The sequence below is a fragment of the Typopeltis vanoorti genome, chromosome 4 (genome assembly GCF_054136105.1).
Source record: "Typopeltis vanoorti isolate ZY-2024b chromosome 4, IOZ_Tvanoo_1.0, whole genome shotgun sequence".
In the NCBI taxonomy this organism is placed as follows: Eukaryota; Metazoa; Arthropoda; class Arachnida; order Uropygi; family Thelyphonidae; genus Typopeltis; species Typopeltis vanoorti.
In genome coordinates, this window is record NC_143552.1 from 89,454,926 (window position 1) to 89,474,890 (window position 19,965).

At 38.2% G+C, this 19,965-nt stretch overlaps 1 protein-coding gene across 5 annotated transcripts in view; it reads right to left on the minus strand.

Moving 5' to 3' along the window:
- Nucleotides 1-19,965, minus strand: part of LOC150107485 (kynureninase-like) — a 413,072-nt gene that overhangs the window by 284,359 nt on the left and 108,748 nt on the right. For all 5 annotated transcript variants that reach the window (XM_090391901.1, XM_090391902.1, XM_090391904.1 and 2 more), the window contains exon 4: nucleotides 5,643-5,725. In XM_090391901.1, the coding sequence (XP_090248027.1) occupies nucleotides 5,643-5,725 (83 nt within the window). The remainder of the gene's footprint in view (nucleotides 1-5,642; nucleotides 5,726-19,965) is intronic.

The window sequence follows — 19,965 nt, forward strand, 5'->3', positions numbered from 1 at the left end:
ACACAAATGGCATGTTGTGTTCCTGTGTATTAGGGGAGGGAGGGATAATGAGGCTATGTAATATTTTATCTATTTTGTAGGAATTGTAGCTGTTGGCCAAGAACGTATCAGAGCTGTATCATTAAAACAAATGGCTCTGTGTGTAAGTGTTTTTAAAATGTTATACTGTTGGACTGGATGATGATGAGATTGTCCATGTATATATCTTCCTGTGTGTGTTGGTTTTCTGCAAATGGAAAAAAGATAGTGATCCATCTGAAAGGTGGGTGACTAAAGTGTCAAGGAAAGGTAAACAGTTATTAGATTCTTTTTCTACTGTGAAGTGGATTTTGGGGTGTTGGCTGTTTAGGTAGGTGACAAATACATCCAAAGTGTCATGTCTATGTGGGACTGTTTATATGTTTCTTCCCCCCTATTTATATGGGGGGAAGAAACCAATAGCAGTACCATTAATCTGTTTATAGATTTTTCGTCCCCATGTAAAGTAACCTGCATACATAGTAAAAGTGTCATGTCTATGTGGGACTGTTTATATGTTTCTTCCCCCCCTATTTATATGGGGGGAAGAAACCAATAGCAGTACCATTAATCTGTTTATAGATTTTTCGTCCCCATGTAAAGTAACCTGCATACATAGTAAATTTGAATAAATCAAAGCTATCAGGGGGAAATTTAGTCTTGATCAAATCAAGAGTGTCTATAAGTGGTACATTGGTAAATAAAGAGATGACATGAAAACTAACCATTATGTTTGAATTTTTAAGGATATGATTTTTAACTAGTGATTTGAAATGGACTGAATTTTTTACAAGTAGAGGAGTTGCCAGTGATGGGGGGGGGGGCACCTTGGCTAACTATTGGGCAAGTTTATATGTGAGACTATCTATGCTATCAACTATGGGGCATAGTGGGATATTAGATATAGATATGTGGATTTTTGGTAATCTGAAAATATGAGGTGGTTTAACATGAACTGGTTTTATTTTTTTGATGATTCCTTTTGGCCAGGAAGTCACTTTTTTCAGTAATTTGCAGACTTTTTTCCTTTGAGATATAGTGGGATCTCAATCTATAATTTGGTACATAGAACCATCACCTAGGAGCTCTTGCATTTTTTTTTTTGTTGTTATAATCTTCTTTATCCATGATTTTTGAGTCAGCCAGCTATGAAGAATTCTCTTAACCCGAACAAATATGGTTGCATTAATTTGGCAAAAATTTGGGAGACTTATCTTAAGAACAACTCCCACATAGCTGTATTTTTTTTTGTTTTTTGTTTGCAACATTAGAGGGCACCAAAATAGGACTTTAAATTTTTTGTCCATTACAATTGTGTTGTTTCACTTACTCACTGTCACGTATACAAGCTATGTTGTGCTCTGATGATGATGTTTGAAATTCAGTGAAATATAAGCAGTTAATAAAATATCCTTTGATATTTTCCTAAATGAGTTTGATATCTTCCTAAATGAATAACCATCAACACCTAAGCTTAGCTGTTAGACTATGGAATGTGGACAAGTGATATCAATGATATCCCTGAACTACACACACACACACACACACACACACACACACACACACACACACACACACACACACACACACACACACACACACACACACACACACACACACACACGCACACATATGATTCTTTGGCATTGGTTATCTCCAAAGCAAACTGTGATTGACAAATATTATCCAAAACACTAAGACTCATTTATGATAAGTGGTTTAAAAAAATAAATAAAAAAAAAAACTCAATGTAAAGGTGGTTTCTGTGCTTAAAATAATCACATGCATAAAGCAAAGAAACACCTGCAAAACAGTAATCCTACATTCTCAACCTCACTTCTGTATACGTTATGGGCATTTCTGATGCTATGAAGACATAGATCTGTCTAACACTGATCTACAAAAAAATATCTCAGAATGACCTACTGAATGCATCTGAGAAGGGAGTGAAGATGAAAAAATTGTAACAGAATGTGAGGTGCATTATTTTGAAAAGAAAACAATGCTAAAGTCTGAGGAACCTCAAATACCAAACAGCAGGAATAGTGCCATTACCTTTACAAATATCTTCCTAATTGTTTTTTCTTCATTGACTAATGGCTATCTTCTTTGAAAGAAAGATACTACTGGAGTAAGAAGATAAAAATTGAATTGCGAAAGGAGATTAGCACTGTGATCCAGGGGTTCTTTCACACTGTGGCCAGCAGGAAAAGAAATGGATGAAAGACTGATAGATGGAGATGACAGGCGAGTGATTAATGTACATGATGGAGTAGAGCTGTTTAATGATCACATTATTGAATTGTTTCAATATTCAATATATTACATTATATATTCTTGTATATAAGACTAAAGACCTATGTCTGTTATACTGTGAACACTAGTTAGAGTATTCTGTTTGCGAGAAAATTATTATAATAATATCTGACCTCCATGGAGTCAGAGACTCATCATAGGAGCTACACACACACACACAATGCTCATCCAACTGTGCCTTAAACTGATTCAATGTATCTACACTCACACACACTCAGGCAATGCATTCCACTCATCAATCACTCTTCATGCAAAGAACCTGCTCCCCTCCTCTGCTCACATCGTCTTATACAGTTTCCAGCAATGGCCTCTTGTTCTACCCCCCCCCCCTCTCATTCTATGAAAAATCTCTTTCATGCCAATGTGATAACAACCCCTGACTACCTTGTATGCCTCAATTTTATCCTCCCCTCTTCCTCCTATTCATGAGGCATTGCAACTCACATTCTCTTAATCTGTCCTCATACTCTACATTCCGAAACCACTAACTGATCACCTTTGTGAATCTTCTCTGGACCCTTTCAAAAATATATCCTCATCACCATGAAAACCTGGCAATCAAATCTGTGCATGCACAATAATCCATATGAGGCCTGATCAAGGCCTTATACAATGGCATCATAGCCTATTTCTACATGTCAGAGTCCTCCACATCATTGCCATTATCTGATGTGTCGTCTTCACAACTTGTGCAATATGGCCCCTGAATTTCAGATCCTTGTCCACCATCATTTCTAGATCTCTCATCTCCTCTTTGCATTCCATTGTTGCTTACCAAATCTCAAAACCTTACACTCTGCAACATTGAACTGATAGTTCCACTTACCTGTCCATTCAAGCAATCTATTTAAGTTCTCTTGTAAGGCTATAACAGCTGCTTGACTCTGCATTGCTCTCCGCAGCTTTGCATCATCTGCAAACAACTGCATATCACTGGTTAAACCCATCTCAATATCACTGACATACAAATTGAACAACAATGGTCCCAAAACTGACCCTGCAGTACACCACTAGTGACCTTCCTCTTTCAGGATACTGCATCCCCCTATATACAACTTTCAGATATCTATCTGACAGCACAGTCAGTCACTGATCCAACTCAGAAGTATATTATCCAATTACATCTGTTTCAATTTATTTAACAGTTTCCAGTGTGTGGAAGTTTATCAAAAGCTTTTGCAAAATCCAAGTACACCGCTGTATATGCATCTCCCTTATCCAAGGTATTTCTTGTTATAATACACAAGTAAGTAAAACCTGATCTCCCTTTAACAAACCCATGCTGATAACCACAGAGAATACTACTGTTATCAACCCATTTTTGTATCCTACTTCTCACCAATCTCTCTAGTACCTTCACCACAAATCCAGATATATAGACCGGCCTATAATTAGACCAGCCTTATCACTACCTTTATGCAGTGGAACAATTTTGCCCTCCTTTGTAAGCTGTGTTGTTTCTAAAACTCTTATTAAACAGGCATAACAATGTTACTACCAATTCCCTTGAACATTCCCTTAAGATGCATGGTGATATCATCAAATCCTAACACCTTATTGACATCAAGATTATTTATTTCCTCAAATACTTTCTGCTCACTCAGAACTAAGCAATCCTCTCCTATGTCCTGTACACTTAAGTTCATGATTCCACCCTGATCAAGGTGAAACACCTGTATAAATTGATATCACTGAATACTTCAACAATGTCTTCTGCAGCAGTTATCATTCTACCATTTTCATTTTAACTTCATTTTACCGTGATCATTCTTCCTTTTACTTGCAACATATCTAAAAACTCTGATTTGCTAATTTCTGCTCCTACTGCACTTTCCCCCCCCCCTTCTGAGTCACTCTGCTGGCATGTTCTTTATACTCTTCATATAACTGATTATTGCCATTATTCATCTTGTACTGACTTCTTCCAGATTTCATGCTTAAGCTCCCCATTCATCCATTTTACACCTACCTTATTCAGCCTTTTGGCCTTCAGAATACATTCAAATTGATGCTATCAGGAGGAGTTGAGTGGTATTTCCTTACCACTCAACTCCTCGTTACATGCTACAGCTCCAAGTTGTCTCCTAAGCTTGTCATGATCACCAGCCTTATAATTACACATACATCCTTTCCTCACAAAAGTCTGCATATGGCTAGCCACAACCCAGATGATCACTTCATGATCACTCCCCCCCCCATCAACCGAAAGAAAGAGCGAAACTCCAATGATAATTACATCCACTGATACAATGATGAGATCTAAAACTCTCGATCCTTGTATTCCCTCCTTCACATGCTGCCTGAGATAGTTATCTCTGAAGAACTCAAGAAATTCATTTTCCTTATTCCCAAATGCTATTTCTTTATTCCAATTATACTGCCATAATTAAAATCACCCATAATAATTACCCTACCTTTGTTCACTAATCCAAGGTGTTTATACGTTTCTTCACCCTCCACATTTCTGGGCCTATAGCAACATCTAAATAAATATCTCCCTGTCACCTTCTGCATTACACCACACTCCCTCATAACCATTGCCACTATTTCCCTCTTTCATGTCTACCTTATGTGGACATAATTACCCTGCTATTATCAGCAGCACCCTTCTCCTCCCTTCCTGTCCTTGCAAAAAATACTGTATCCTTCCATTTCTATTCCTGTTAGAATATCATCTTCATGCAACCATTTTTCACTTATTCCAATAATTTTGGGGTGAATAAACTCAATCAGTGAAACCATTTCATCTCCCTTATTTCTGATACTTCTGGCATTTGAAAACAAACACAGTAATTCATATTTAGGTCTATAACCAGTCCTATCCAAGCCACTTGTTGGTTGTGATTTCTCCACCACACCTGCCCAATCACCATTACTTACCCCATATATCTGCTCAGTCTACTTCCCCCACCCGTATCGCAATATACAATATCTTCATACACACATTCACTGCCACTTTCAACATCCACTCTCCCAATGCCATGTCTCCTTGTCCACCCAGGCTCTCCCTGTTTCTCTGTTTTTCTTGCGTTCCGTTCTCTCTCTCTCTCTCTCTCTCTCTCTCTTCATCTCTCACACAACTACTGTTTTCACTGCCAAGCACTTCAGTCTCTAATAAATTAGCAGCATCTAATTCTCATGAAAAAAATACACAGACATATATCCCTATATTTCATATTATATATATTTATTGATTTTTTATCAGATGTAACATATGTGATTTAAAAAAATAATGAATACTCACTATATTATGATCTCACATTGAAAAATATCAATTAAAGAAGGAAATGAAGAATTAAGCATCATACCAACAAGTTTTCCCATGAGATCTTTTGGAGGAAGATCACAGTATGCAGCTGGATTATATCCGTGGGTATGGGTATAGCGTCCTCTGCAAATGTAAAATACTTAGTAATTTATTAACTTATGTTTATAATTATTATAAATATTGTAAAATGAAAATTAATCATGTAAAGATCATTACTTTATTTTAGGCAACAATTTCTGTCTTCTTATATGCAATATAAGAATATGTAATCAGTGTGCACTGAAATGCAAATTTAAGTAATTCTATAACTGTTTTCAAACTATAGATTACTACAGGAATATGAAATGTAGTATACTCTAAAAAGGAAAGAGGAAGTGAGGAGACTGGTGAATCAGAGATAGGAAGTAATTTTCTGACGTTCTTGCTTTTTTTTTTTTTTTTTGATTTTATGTTTCATGAAGAATTTAGCTGTTCATTCTGAAGTATCTTTAATGTAAAATGATAAAACAAAGTTAGATAAGGAGGAAAATGGAAGAATAGTAGAATAAAGCAAAACTGGAAAACGAAGGTACTGTGTGAAGTTTATAGTGGGAGGTAAGGAATGCTTGCATGAGAAATATGACATGCAAGTTAGTATGGTTGTAAATATAACAAAGAATGGAAATATGGTGGAGAGAGAGAGAGAGAAAAGACTAAGGCTTGCTACTGGAGGTGCTGTACACTGCAGTGATAGTGAGAACAACACAAAGGGCTGATATTTTCATTACAGAATAGTATAAAATAATGATTTAGCTTCAAGACACCAATTTCATAATTTTTTTTAATAATTTAAAAATATTTTGAGAGAATAGATCTTATAATGCTCATGTAATAAAGGTGATATTTTTATTGTGATTTTTCTTAGAAAGGTTCGTGTTTTATAGTATATTACTAAATGATTTTTGCATTTTGATTGTTGTTGGTATATTTCATAACATAATTTTTGAAATATTGCAATATTGCATAGTCTGCAAAATGGCTCCAAAAATATGCAGGAATAGAGCAGCAACAAAATTGAATGCCAATATTAATAGTGAAGTTTGATAACAAGGAGACCTGCCTCACTGATGATGCTGAAGATGAATTAAGCTCATAAATTGCAAGATTAAAACAAATTATTAGACAAATGCTGCAAGAATTACAAAAACTTGAGAGATGTTTGCAGGATCATAGGAAGGAAAAGAAAGTTGAGCTGCAAAACAAGAAAGAACAAAGCACGGTATCAACTAATATAGTGTATAATGAAAATCAGGTAGATAAAGTCAATGATAAAAAGAAGGAAATCATTTGGTATGGCAATTCCCTCATACCCTCAATGGTGTACTTAGATTTTGCAAAGGCTTTTGATAGACTGCCACACGACAAGCTCTTAAATAAACTGAAACAGGTGGGATTAGATAACAGAGTTGGATCAGTGACTGGCTGTCGGATAGGTATCTGAAAGTTGTATGTTGGCGTGCGGTATCCCGAAAGACCTTTCTCTTTCGGGATACCGCACGCCAACATACAACATACAACATACAGCACACCACCACCAGTGTGCTACAGGGGTCATTTTTTGGGCCATTGTTGTTCGATTTGTTATGTCAGTGATATTGAGATGGGTTTAACCAGTGATATGCAGCTGTTTTCAGATGATGCAAAGCTGGGGGAGAGCAATGCAGAGTCAAGCAGATGTTATGGCCTTACAAGAGGACTTAAATAGATTGCATGAATGGACAAAATCTTACACTTTGCAACTTTTACAAAGTGTAAGGTTTGAGATTTGGTAAGCAACGATGGGATGCAAAGTATATGCTCTGGCAGGGAAACTTTAATGGAAGTAGAGGAGATGAGAGATCTAGAAGTAATGGTGGACAAGGACCTGAAATTCAGGGGCCATGTTGCACAAGTTGTGAAGATGACACATCAGATAATGGCAATGATGCAGAGGACACTGTCATGCAGAAATAGAGAGGTTATGATTCCATTGGATAAGGCCTTGATCAGGCCTCATATGGATTATTATACACAGATTTGGTCGCCAGGTTTTCATAGTGACCAGGATATGTTGGAAAGAGTCCAGAGAAGATTCACGAAGGCGCTCAGTGGTCTTTGGAATGTGGAGTACGAGGACAGATTGAAAGAATGTAAGTTGCAGAGCCTCGTGAATAGGAAGAAGAGGTGGAGAGGATATGATTGAGACATATAAGCAAGTCAGGAGTTGTTATCAGGTTGACACGGAAGAGATTTTTCAGAGAATGGGAGGGGGGGGGGTAGAACAAAAGGCCATCACTGGAAACCGTATAAGGAGAGCATGAGCAGAGGAGTGAGGAATAGGTTCTTTGCATGGAGAGTGGTTGATGAGTGGAATGCATTGCCTGAGTGTGTTGTGGATGTAGATACGTTGAATCAGTTTAAGCACGGTTTGATGAGCATTGTGTGAAATAGTGTGTACCTCCCACAATGAGTCTCTGACTCCATGGAGTTCAAATGTTAATAATAATAATAATAATAATAATAATACTTTGAGTTTTCTCGGCAAAAATAAAAATTATAACAAATGCAACTGAAAAACAGAAAAGAAAAGTAAAAAAGATCATAGTTGTTACAGAGACAAATGATTTATCTAGTGATAATTTTTTTTATGTTTAAATTCCGTATGAGAGATGATATGAATAAATGCTGGAAGAAGCAAGAGTGAAGAGTGGGAAAGTGAAAAGTTAGTATATTTTTAAGATATGACAGAAACCAAATTAAGAAGGACTCCAGTTCAGACTTATTAAGTATGTGTAAGAATATCTGCATAGGTAAGACATTAGATATGAATAGATATCAGCAATTTGTTCAGCTGGGTCTGGCGGTAACTTATGTCTGTACAGGAGGTATCAGGGAAAAAAGGGTAGAGTTTATTGCCGTAGTGAATACACTGAGGCCTCAGATTGTAAGCATTAGTGAGACCTGACTTTCAGAGGCAGATATTCTAACTGGTATTATTATTATGTGATACCTCCAAGGATTCCAAAGACTCACAGAGGGAGGGCACCTACTGTACAACTCTCCACCTCCACTAATAATTTTTTTTGAATGGTAGTTTTGTTGTATAAGTATTGAGCAGTACTGAGTATAAAGGGTACAGTATTTTTAAGAATGATATACAAGACAGGAGAGGAGGAGGAGGTGTGCTGCTAATGTTATTGAATGATTTGAGTCCAGGTATCAAAAGGGAAAAAAAAGGTTGCCAAAGTACAAGATGGAGAGATAATATACAAAGGTTTCACATGAGATGGCAGACATTGCTAAAGACAGAAAGAACTGGAAAGTGAAGGGGGGGGGGGAGGCCTATATTCAGCAGTGAATAAATTGGGACTGACGAGATATCACCACAGATGTTAGAGTGTTAAACCAAACTAGTTGTGTCTTTGACCACACTTTATTATAATTTGAATCTCAGAACAGGGAAAATCCCATAGGTGTGAAAAGATGCATGATGCTGCACAAGGATGGTGCAAAAGAATGATGTTACTGACTTTCCTTCTCTGTAGTGATGATGAAGATTTTCAAAAAAATCGATAAGAGCTTGCATACAGAAATGGGTTGACAGTGAATCTGTACTTTGCAAAGAGCAAAGAAGCACAGATTTACTAAAGGAAGATAATGTTTGAGCAACTTGCTCATATTTTATAATAATGTTATGGTTGAGTTAGATAAAGAGAATGGATACACAATAATACTTTGGAATTGCTAAGACTTTTGACAGGATACAGCATAGAAGGCATATACTCTCAATAAGTTGGATGATATGGGATTGGATAATAAACTATCTGCCTGGATAAGAGGATGGTAGACTGACTGATTATCAGAAAGGGCTATGGGTATGTGTGAGTCTGCAAGATTTAAGCAGTGGTGTACCACAGGGAGTTAACACAGATGTTTCCCTGACAATACAAAGATAGGCAGGGAAATCCAAAATGCAACGCTTTCAGAATAATTTGAATAGGCCAGATTTGGGAGCATGTGAAAATGACTATCAGTGCAATGTTGGTAAATATGAAGTTTTTCACTTTGGTGTACTGAGATATCCCATGACATGTTATATTGATGAGTTCATGCTAGAAGAAACTGATACAGCTAGGGATCTTGGAGTTTTAGTAGATAGGAAGTTGAAGTTCAAGTGCCATATAGAAAACTCAGAGGATAATTGCAATACTGACATGAACACAGCCATGTAAGGCAGTGTTCATGTCAGGATAAGGATAAGGAAGTTATTTTGCTTCTTATACAAGGCTTTTGACATGACCTCATTTAGACTATTATGCACAGATCTGGTTTTCTAATTTCCAAGGTGATGCAACAGAGAGGACAGAGGTTAAAGATGATATCAGCTGTGGAATGCAGATTATGAGGACAGATTGAGAATTTGCAGACTGCAGACATTAGCAAACAGAAGAAAGATGGGTGATATGATAGAGATCCACAAACTTGCAAAAGGTCATATAGTATATAAGTAAATGGAATTTTTAATTTTATGGAGGCTGTGGAGAGGACAAGAGGATGTCATTGGAAGTTGAGAATGAATGTATTCAAGAAAGGAGCGAGAGGTTGAGAGCAGGTGTAGTGGATGTGGACCTCCTTTGATGTATCCTTGACTCCCTGGAGATCTCTACAGTTGGGGGGGGGTCCGGAAAGTTCTGATAAACTCCTAGAACAAAAATGATATTAAAGTAACTAATATAACCACAAGAAAGAACATATGTGGATATAAAAATATAAAAACATAATTTACTTTTATAACACTGTTGCTAGTATGTTCATTTCTGTAGTTATATCAGTAGCTTTAATATCATTTTGTTCTAGGTGTTTATCAGAACTTTTCAGACCCCTCCCCCATAATAATATAATCTGTTTTAATTTATATATACTCGTAATAATCAGGCTGATTATGCATATTAGATGGCTGCATCAACCACACAGTAAAGAAGTGGAATTGCTGAGCCATAAAATGAACAACTCCATAACCTCTTGAAGTAACCTCCTGAATTATTTTTCTCTTTCAGGGATAATAACTGGGAAAATGCACATAGCAAATATGTATTTTAGACCTAGCAATGGTTAATCCTTTGGGTTAAATCTTTAACCCAAAGATTTTCAGTTAATGTTTAAAGATTTCATATACAGTCATCCCTCAACTTATGTCGTTCCAAGTTACATCCATGAAGATACATCCATAATCCCATAAAGGAATGACATTTTTGACTATACTTTTGAACAAGATGCAAGTGAGCGTAAAGTAAAAAGGTTTCTATTTAACAACAATGCATCATGTGCAGTGGCAACAGCGCATTCAGCAGCAACCTCCCTCAGCAGTCGGCATGTGCCTTCAACAGTTCCTCTGTTGAGTTTGTGTTTGAGAAATAGTTTATTTATGTATTTATCATTAAATATTTTGCAATATTTCGTGCAACATGACCCTACACACCCAATCAAAAAATTTAGTGAAGAATCTCAGAAAAAGCAGTGAGTAATTAATCTTGAAACAAAGTTGCAAGTTATAAAGCAACATGAAGCTGGTAAGCCCGTTAATGTGATTGCACAACTTCAGATGGTCTCATTCTATAGTGACGACCATTTTGAAAAATAAGGATAAAATTGTAGAGGCTGTGAAAGGATCTGCTTGCAATGACAAGGTCCTATTGGTGATATGGAAAAGCTACTTGCATCATGGAGATAGAGGACCTGAACCAAAAGTACAAGTATATACTCCTTAGCTAGGACCATAACCGCTAAGACACTGTCTCTTCAACATGTTGAAGGAGAAAGTAGGACCCGATTACGACTACGAATTCAACTCTTCTTTTGGTTAGTTCATGAGATTCAAGAAGCATTTTTAGCTGCATAACGTGAAAAATGTATGGTGAATCTGCAAATGCTGATGAGGAGGCTGCCAAGGAGTTTGTGGAGAAATTGGATAAAATTATTACAGAGGAAAATTATTTGCCACAGCAAATATTTAATATGGATGACACCTCCTTGTTTTCCTCGTTTTGGATAAAAAATGCCTGAGTGGACATTCATCCACCAAAAGCTAAAATCTATGCCTGGTTTCAAAACTCTCCAAGACTGTATTATGATTTTGTTACGGGGTAATGTGGCTGGATATAAACTGAAACCATTTGTGATATGGCACAGTGAGAATCCACAAGCAGTCAAAAACATTAGGAAGCATACTCTTCCAGTTCATTATCAGAGCAATAAAAAGTCATGGATGACTCAAAAAATAATCAATTTAATCAACTCAAAAATTAATGCCTTAATCAACTGTTATGCGAGTGGAATGAAAACTATTGTGTGAAAGAAAATGTCTCTTTGTCTTCTTTGGTGCATCAATCCGTGGTAAATATAGCAGCACATCACAACATCCTGTCTTGTGACCTTCGTTTTATCTCTTCATAACTCCTCTTAGCACTAGTTAGCATCATTATGTTATTCATATATGAAATTCTTGGTGTGCCTGGTGGCCTCTTTCCTTCTACAGTCCCCTCCATTATTTTGGTAATCAGTCCCCCATGCCTCAAATGGTGTCCAATTAGGCTTTTTCTTCTCTTATTGGTGTGTTTCATTAATGACTGCTCTTCATGAACTATATTTAGAACTTCTTCATTACTTTTCCTTTCTGTCCAACTAATTTTCATCATCTTTCTCCAGCACCAAAGTTCAAATGCCTCCAACTTTTTCATGTCTTGTTTTGTTAGAGTCCAGGCCTCACAACCATATAATGCAATGCTCCATATGTATGTTTTCACTAGCCTTTTTTTGATCTGGATGCTGAGTCCTTTACTGGTAAAAATGTTTCTTCTGTTATAGAATGCTTTTTTGGCTAGGATTATTCGTGCTTTAATATCTGATTGGTTTCTTCCATCTTCTGTGATAAAACTTCCAAGATATTTCCAGGTTTATTTTCATTGGATTTGCTTTACTTGTAATTAATAATTTTGTTTTCTTATAATTAAGGAGTTGACTGTTATAAACAGTCAGGACCGTTATAAACAGTCCCTTTAATCAGGGAGTTGACACCTGCCTTGACATATTTTTTTAATACGAGTCTTGCACTTGGTCAAGTTCCTAAGGTGTGGAAGGAGGGCAAGATTGTGCCACTTCATAAAGGAGGTGATCGAACTCAAGCATCAAACCATAGGCCTAGCTGTGTGACAGGTGTTGTGGTTAAGTTGTTGGAGAAGCCTGTGAGAACCAAATAGGATCCAAAGTTGGGTTGATGACAATTATATTATCTTTGATGGACAGCATGGATTTTAGTAATCTACTTACTTATCACAATAAAGTGACTACTTCCTTGGACAGAGGAGAAGGATATACAGTTATATACTTGGATTTCGCATAGGCTTTTGATAGAGTACCTCATGATAAGTTAACAGTCAAACTAGAGCATATGGGGTTGGATATTAGATTAGTGCATTGGATTGGAGACTGGCTATCTGATAGGTATCAACAAGTTGTGTATGGGGGAGCAATATCAAGGAAAGGGAAAGTCATTAGTGGAGTGCCTCAGGGGGTCTGTTTTAGGGCCGTTACTGTTTAACTTGGATATTAATGATATTGGTGAAGATTTGGATGGAGATATTCAGTTGTTTGCAGATGATGTAAAGTTGGGACATTACTTTTGCTATTACGGTTTTTGTTGTATTGCTTGGTGCTTGTAAAGATTAAATATGAGCCTTCTATCTCTCCAATCTACCTTTATTGTTTTTAGGAGGTGAAACATTTGATTCGACAGTCAATACTATCGAAGGCTTTCTCCAAGTCAAGAAAGACTATCAGAGTATTTTGATTCTTCTCCAATCTTCTTTCAATGTTCTTCTTTCAATGTTCTTAGAGCTAGGATTTCTTCTCTTGTCCCCTACTGTTTCCTGAATACAAACTGGTCATTGCCAACATATTCTTCAACCATATTTTAACAAAGATTCAACCATCTTTGTTAGTCTTTTTTGTATAATTTTGAGTAGTATTTTTGAAGCATGTGATATTAAGCTTATTGTTCGATGATTTTCACACTTGATTGCATTATTTACTTTAGGAATGGGTATGATAGAGCATTGTGTAAAATCTTTGGAGATGATCCCCGTTTCATAAATATCCTTTATGATCTTGAATACTCATGAAGCATGACTTAGTTATGCTTCATGAGTATTCTATTAATTCTGAAAGGATGTTATCAGTGCCTGGTGCCTTGCTGATTGATAATTCATTCAGTGCCCATTCAAATTCATCTTTTAATATAGTGGGACCAATTTCTAACACATCAAGTCTTGCTTCATCTTCTATAGCCTTGGCATCTAGATCTTTATTATTAATATTATTACGGGCATCTCCATGGAGTCAGTAGACTCATCGTGGGAGATCCAAACTAGCAAAACAATATATCTGTTATATTTCTTCTTGAATTCATTTACAGACGAAGAGCTCACAATTAAGTCAGGCAACGAATTCTACTCATTCACCACCCTCCAGGCAAAAAATCTTGTTCTGACATCCTTGTTAACCACACTCTTCTTTAATTTCCAGGGATGACCTCTTCTTCTTCCATCACTATCACACAGCTGAAACATTTCCCATGCATCAATCCTATAAAAACCTTTCAGTAATTTAAATGTTTCTATCATATCCCCTCTTCTCTGCCTATCAACCAAGCTCTGCAATCCACAAGCTCTCAATCTATCAATGTAGGGAGCATTTTTTACATCACTCACCAACTTGGTCACTATTCTCTGAACCCTCTCCACAGCCTCCTCATCTCCAAGGAATCCAGGTGACCAGACCTTAGCACAGTAATCCAAATGTGGAAGTATCAACGTTTTATAAAGGAGAATAATAACCTCTTTATCTCTGGATGTCAGTGTTTTCCTCAACAACCAAGTAATCCTATGTGCAATCTTGGACACTGTTGTGTCGGAAAAAGTGCTGATTAACTTTTGATGAGGTCATCCTTTTTCCGACCCAACATAAGGTAACCTCAGAAGGGATGGATAAGGACATACTTATGCCTCCGGATGGAAAATGTGCCTATTGATTACCTAAAACATGTATATAATCAGTTTTTGTAGATATTAAGTAATGTTAGAGAAGCTTATAACCTGAACAGAGAATGCTTGTGAAATATTTAAAATAGGAAATTCATATAAATTTGCTAAAAAGATATATATAAGGTGATACAAGTATTAGGCCATGTCAAAGACAGTTCGGAGCCGCGGTAACCAATCGGCTGCTGCTGTATGCATGACGACACCACCAAGTGAGGGCGCTGTTTTATGGTATATAGGTTTTGGCGTGGAATTCAATCAGCCTCTCTTTTTTCGTCTATTCCTGGTTTCCTGAGCGCAGAGCTGAGTAGCTGTGAAAGCTTGCTGCCGTGCGCAGCAAGAATCTCCCCTTGCTGTATGTGAAACGTGGATCATAGCTGCAGCTAAAATGCAACCAGAGTTCCAGAAGAAAGGGCCGCTGGTGAACCAACGCCAGTGTACAAGTCAGTGAAAGAGTGTCCTTTTCAAGTAGAATAAAAGAATAGCGGAGATGCCATTGAAGAAAATACGGTGAGGAGATCCGAGAATCTAGCTAAGAAGGTCCTAAATCTACCAGATAAAGCAAGAACAGTAAGCTGAAACCTTTTGTATTAAGATAGAGTAACCAGAGAGGAATGAGAAACTGAATGTTGAGGAAATAGCCAATTTCCGTGTTGTGTTTAAAGAACTGTCTTCCTTTGGACATTTTGTCTACACCTAAGGAACAAGCGGCATCTTAGGCTCAAGCCGAATAGGAAACCGAGGCTTCAGACTGTTTATACTGGAAGAAGGAAATGAATGTCATTATGTTAAGTTTAAATTTGAATGCTAGCTAAAATTATGGGGGGGGGGACAAAGTTTGAACATAAGAAGGAATGTTATCTCATGTATGACTTGCCAGACGAAACACGTCTGATATAATCCATGCCAGGATTGTAGAATAAATCTGTACATATGTGTGTTTTCTATGTATAATAATAATGAGCAATTCAGTATAGATTAACAGAGTCTGTGAATAGACATATAAGGAAGAGTACGATTTTGATAGTATAAAAGATTATAGAGTAGAACCTTTTGGATGTGTTAATTTAAGAAAGGGGGGGGGGGAGCTCAGGCTCTTTTAGAATTGAAAGTTTGACTAATGTGTATCTCTATGTTTTGCCAAAATAAATATATTTCTTGTGTTTAAACCAAATGAGTTTGTCATGTTTCTGTGGATTGAATTACTGCTTGAAAAATCACAAACCTGCATTAGAGGGAAATCCATTAGTAACTAAAGAGACGGGACCACGACTGCAAACCTCTTGATCCTTGCATTCTTTTTTTATAGTAATCTAAGATAGTATATCAGAATTCAGTTGCCAGCTGGCACAGTCATAAAATAACTATAAATTTGTCGGCAAACGAAATAACTGATAATAACATTAGGAAAAATTAGAGATATAACAATGGCGCAGTCTTCGACAGGATGTGCTTGAAAATTTAATTTGCACAACAAGTTAGTCTCAATCCCAGAAACAGAACTCAGTAGTGAAAAGTATAGTAGTGAAATTCTTGAATTTTAAACAAAGTGTTAATCTAAGAGCGTAAGTATGTCCCTACCTGAGATAACCGAGGTGAGCAACACAGATTTTTTTAGAACAATGAACCCTAAACAAATATGCCCCAGATTCTCAAGGGAGGGTAATGATGATATAGAATCCTTTCTCAGCTATATGGAAAGACTAAAAAGGGCAGCAAATTGGAGTGATCCGCAACTCTTAACATTAATACGCAGTGGACTAGAGGGGAAAGCAAAGAAAGCGTTACACTCTCACCAAACACTAAACGGAGCAGTAATATTTAAAGACTTTAAAGATGCCCTAATATCAAAATTTAACAAAAAAGAGAGGAATTGAACAAACACTTAATAAATTCTTCAAATGCCTACAAAAAAAGGAGGAAAGAGTAACCAATTTCTTTAACAGACTAACCAAACTGGCCCACGATATAAAAACCTCCACACAAGACAAAGAACATATTGAATGGCTCACCTTACAACAATTCAGAACAGGTATCTTACCTGAATTGCAGGAGAGCATACACAAAAAGGAAATAAATAGCCTTGAAGAGTGCTATGCAGCCGATAGTGAGAAAGAAGAAATAATAGCAACCATTGCCCAATCATCTGAATACAGAGAAATGATAACTGAAGAAAGGCACAGTGGAAGGATTGAAGCCTTTGAAAGTCAAAACAAAAAAAATCATGAGACCATACACCACCAAATACGGAGTACCAACACAACTGAGGCAAGCCTTGAAGGGAACCTCACCCTTGTCCAGGGTAACATAAAGGGAACACAATGTGAATTCCTCCTTGACACAGGAGCACACAACACAACCTCTACAAAAAGCTTGACATGTCCCATAACAAAACACTTATCCCCCTCCAAACAACTCACAAAATAATGGGAATAGCAAAGGTCGAGCCGCAATCCTCCACTAAATTGAGAGCAAGGTTATCCATCCCCTGCTTCCCTATTGATGTCACCCATGACATAATAATCCTACCAGAGATACCTGATGACACCAGTAATCAAGTCGTTTTGGGACTAGACTTCCTAAAGTTAAACCAGTTCATCTGCAACTTTGGGACCCAGTCAATATCTCTGTGTGGAAAAACCCACCACCCCAAAACCAACCCTTTCAAAACATCGCACGAAAATAAGTCACTTAAGACTAATTTGATATCCGCTAGGGAATCTGAAGAGAAGCAGATCATTTGGAAGGAGAGGATGATGAGCAAATCCATAAGTAACCACAGCTCTAATCAAAATATAGAAGAGATGAGACAATTTTTTGACACAGCATACAAATTGCACCCCGGGGTCTTCACTGAGAGAATAAGCACCCTCACCTGTACTAATGCCGTAGAGCACACTGTACAAATAACCTCGACCTCACCAGTACACATAAAACAATATCCAAACCCCCTCAAACACGCAAACAAATTAGAAAAGCTCATGGAAGAATATGAGAAGGCAGGCGTGATTGAAAAGTCAGTTTCCCATTGGAACAGCCCATTCATACTGGTCGAGAAAACAAACGGTGACCTAAGATTTGTTCTTGATCTAAGAGAAGTGAACAAAGTCACGAAACCCATCGATTTCCCAGTGTGTATTATAGAAGAGCTACTGTTTGGCCTGGAAGGGGCAAAGATCTTCTCAAAACTTGACCTGAATTCTGGGTACTACCAGATTCCCCTCAGGAAGGAAGACAGACAATATTTCGCCTTTGCCACGAAGTGGCAAAAGTACCAACTTTGTCGGCTTCCCCAAGGGGGCCTAAAAGTCGGCTATGAGCTTCCAATGCCTCATGAATGGTGTGCTGGTGGGACTTTTGGGCAAAGGCGTTTAATGCTTCCAGGACGACCTGAATTCTGGGTACTACCAGATTCCCCTCAGGAAGGAAGACAGACAATATTTCGCCTTCGCCACGAAGTGGCAAAAGTACCAACTTTGTCGGCTTCCCCAAGGGGGCCTAAAAGTCGGCTATGAGCTTCCAATGCCTCATGAATGGTGTGCTGGTGGGACTTTTGGGCAAAGGCGTTTAATGCTTCCAGGACGACCTACTGATATATTCCACCACCATGAAAGAGCACACTGAGATCTTACTAAACGTACTAAATAGATTGGACAAAGCCAAGTTGTCACTAAAATGCTCGAAATGCGATTTTTTTCCTTGACAAGGTAGAATACCTCGGACACATGATCACCGGGGACGGAATAGCACCCTCATGTAACAACGTGAATGCCATTTTAGATGTAAAACCCCCCACCACAATCAGGCAGGTTAGGCGGTATATGGGGATGATGAATTTTTACCGAAAGTTCATCCCCCAATGCTCCGAGATAATGAGGCCCATAGTGAGCCTGACCAGGAAGGGAACCAAGTTTGCCTGGAAGATAGAGCAGGAGGAAGCCTTCCATGCATTAAACAAGGCACTGACTACTGCCCCAGTTCTCATTCATCCAAAACTAGGGGAATCCTTCTATCTTGCGGCCGATGCATCCAAAGACACTATTGGGGCCGTACTCGAGCAAAAGGAACAGGATTCGTTCAAACCTGTTGCGTTCATTAGCAGGAAACTATCCCCTTCAGAAAAAAATTACTCTGTCATTGAGAGGAAAGCTTTGGCTATCGTATACAGCCTCAGGAAATTCTGCCACCTATTGTTAGGGCAAGACATCATCCTTAGATCCGACCACAACCTCTGCCCTTCATGTCATCCATGAAGGATAAAAATCAGAGAATAGTGCGTTGGGCTTTGGAGATGCAGGAATACAGAATGGAGGTCAGCTACATACCCGAAAAGGCTAACGTAGTAGCCGATTACCTATTCCAGTCACTGACACAAGTAACCCCCCCCCCAACCTGGAGAGAATCATAGCCACATCAATGGAACCACCCAACGGATTGCTGTCATCCAGGAATCTCAGAGAAGGGAAGCACCCGAGAAGGAAGTGATGTCAGACCTGGGAAAATTTTGGCACAGAAGGCCGACCCGGTATGGGGACCAGTTTACAAGAAATTGCCAAGTGAAAGAGGCAGCTACCAGGAAAGGGGAACCGGTGACAATATATTCATTGATAATGACGGTCTCCTAATATCTAGACAAGGCATCACTGGGAGATGGAAAGAGAAGATAGTTGTGCCTGAAGCCATGATTCCTTGGGTGCTGCACACATTCCATGATAATAAATTAGCAGGGCACCAGGGAGTACATAGAACTTTAAAGAGGGTGACGGATAGGTACCTCTGGAAGGGAATGAGACGTGACGTGGAGGCATATGTCCTCTCTTGTAACATCTGTCAGAGGAAATCCCCAATCACTGGTAAGGCCCCTATTCAGCCGTTTCCTCTCCCCTCATGCCCTTTCCAGGCCATGGCCATGGATATTGTGGGACCACTCCCCACCACGTCAAGAGGGAACAGATACATCCTGGTCGTCATAGACATGTTTTTCAGGTTCCCTGAGGCCGTAGCCATGAAGGATCAAACGGCCAAAACCGTAGTAAACATGCTGTTTGAAATGATCTTCTCAAGATATGGGACACCTGAGACCCTACTATCAGATCACCAACTTCACGGCTGAGGTAATCCTACAGCTGTGCAACTCACTAGGGATAAAAAAGATCTTTACCACACCATATCACTCCCCCAAGCAAATGGCATGTGTGAAAGGATGAACCGCACTCTGAAACTCACCCTAGCAAAACTAGCAGAAGAACA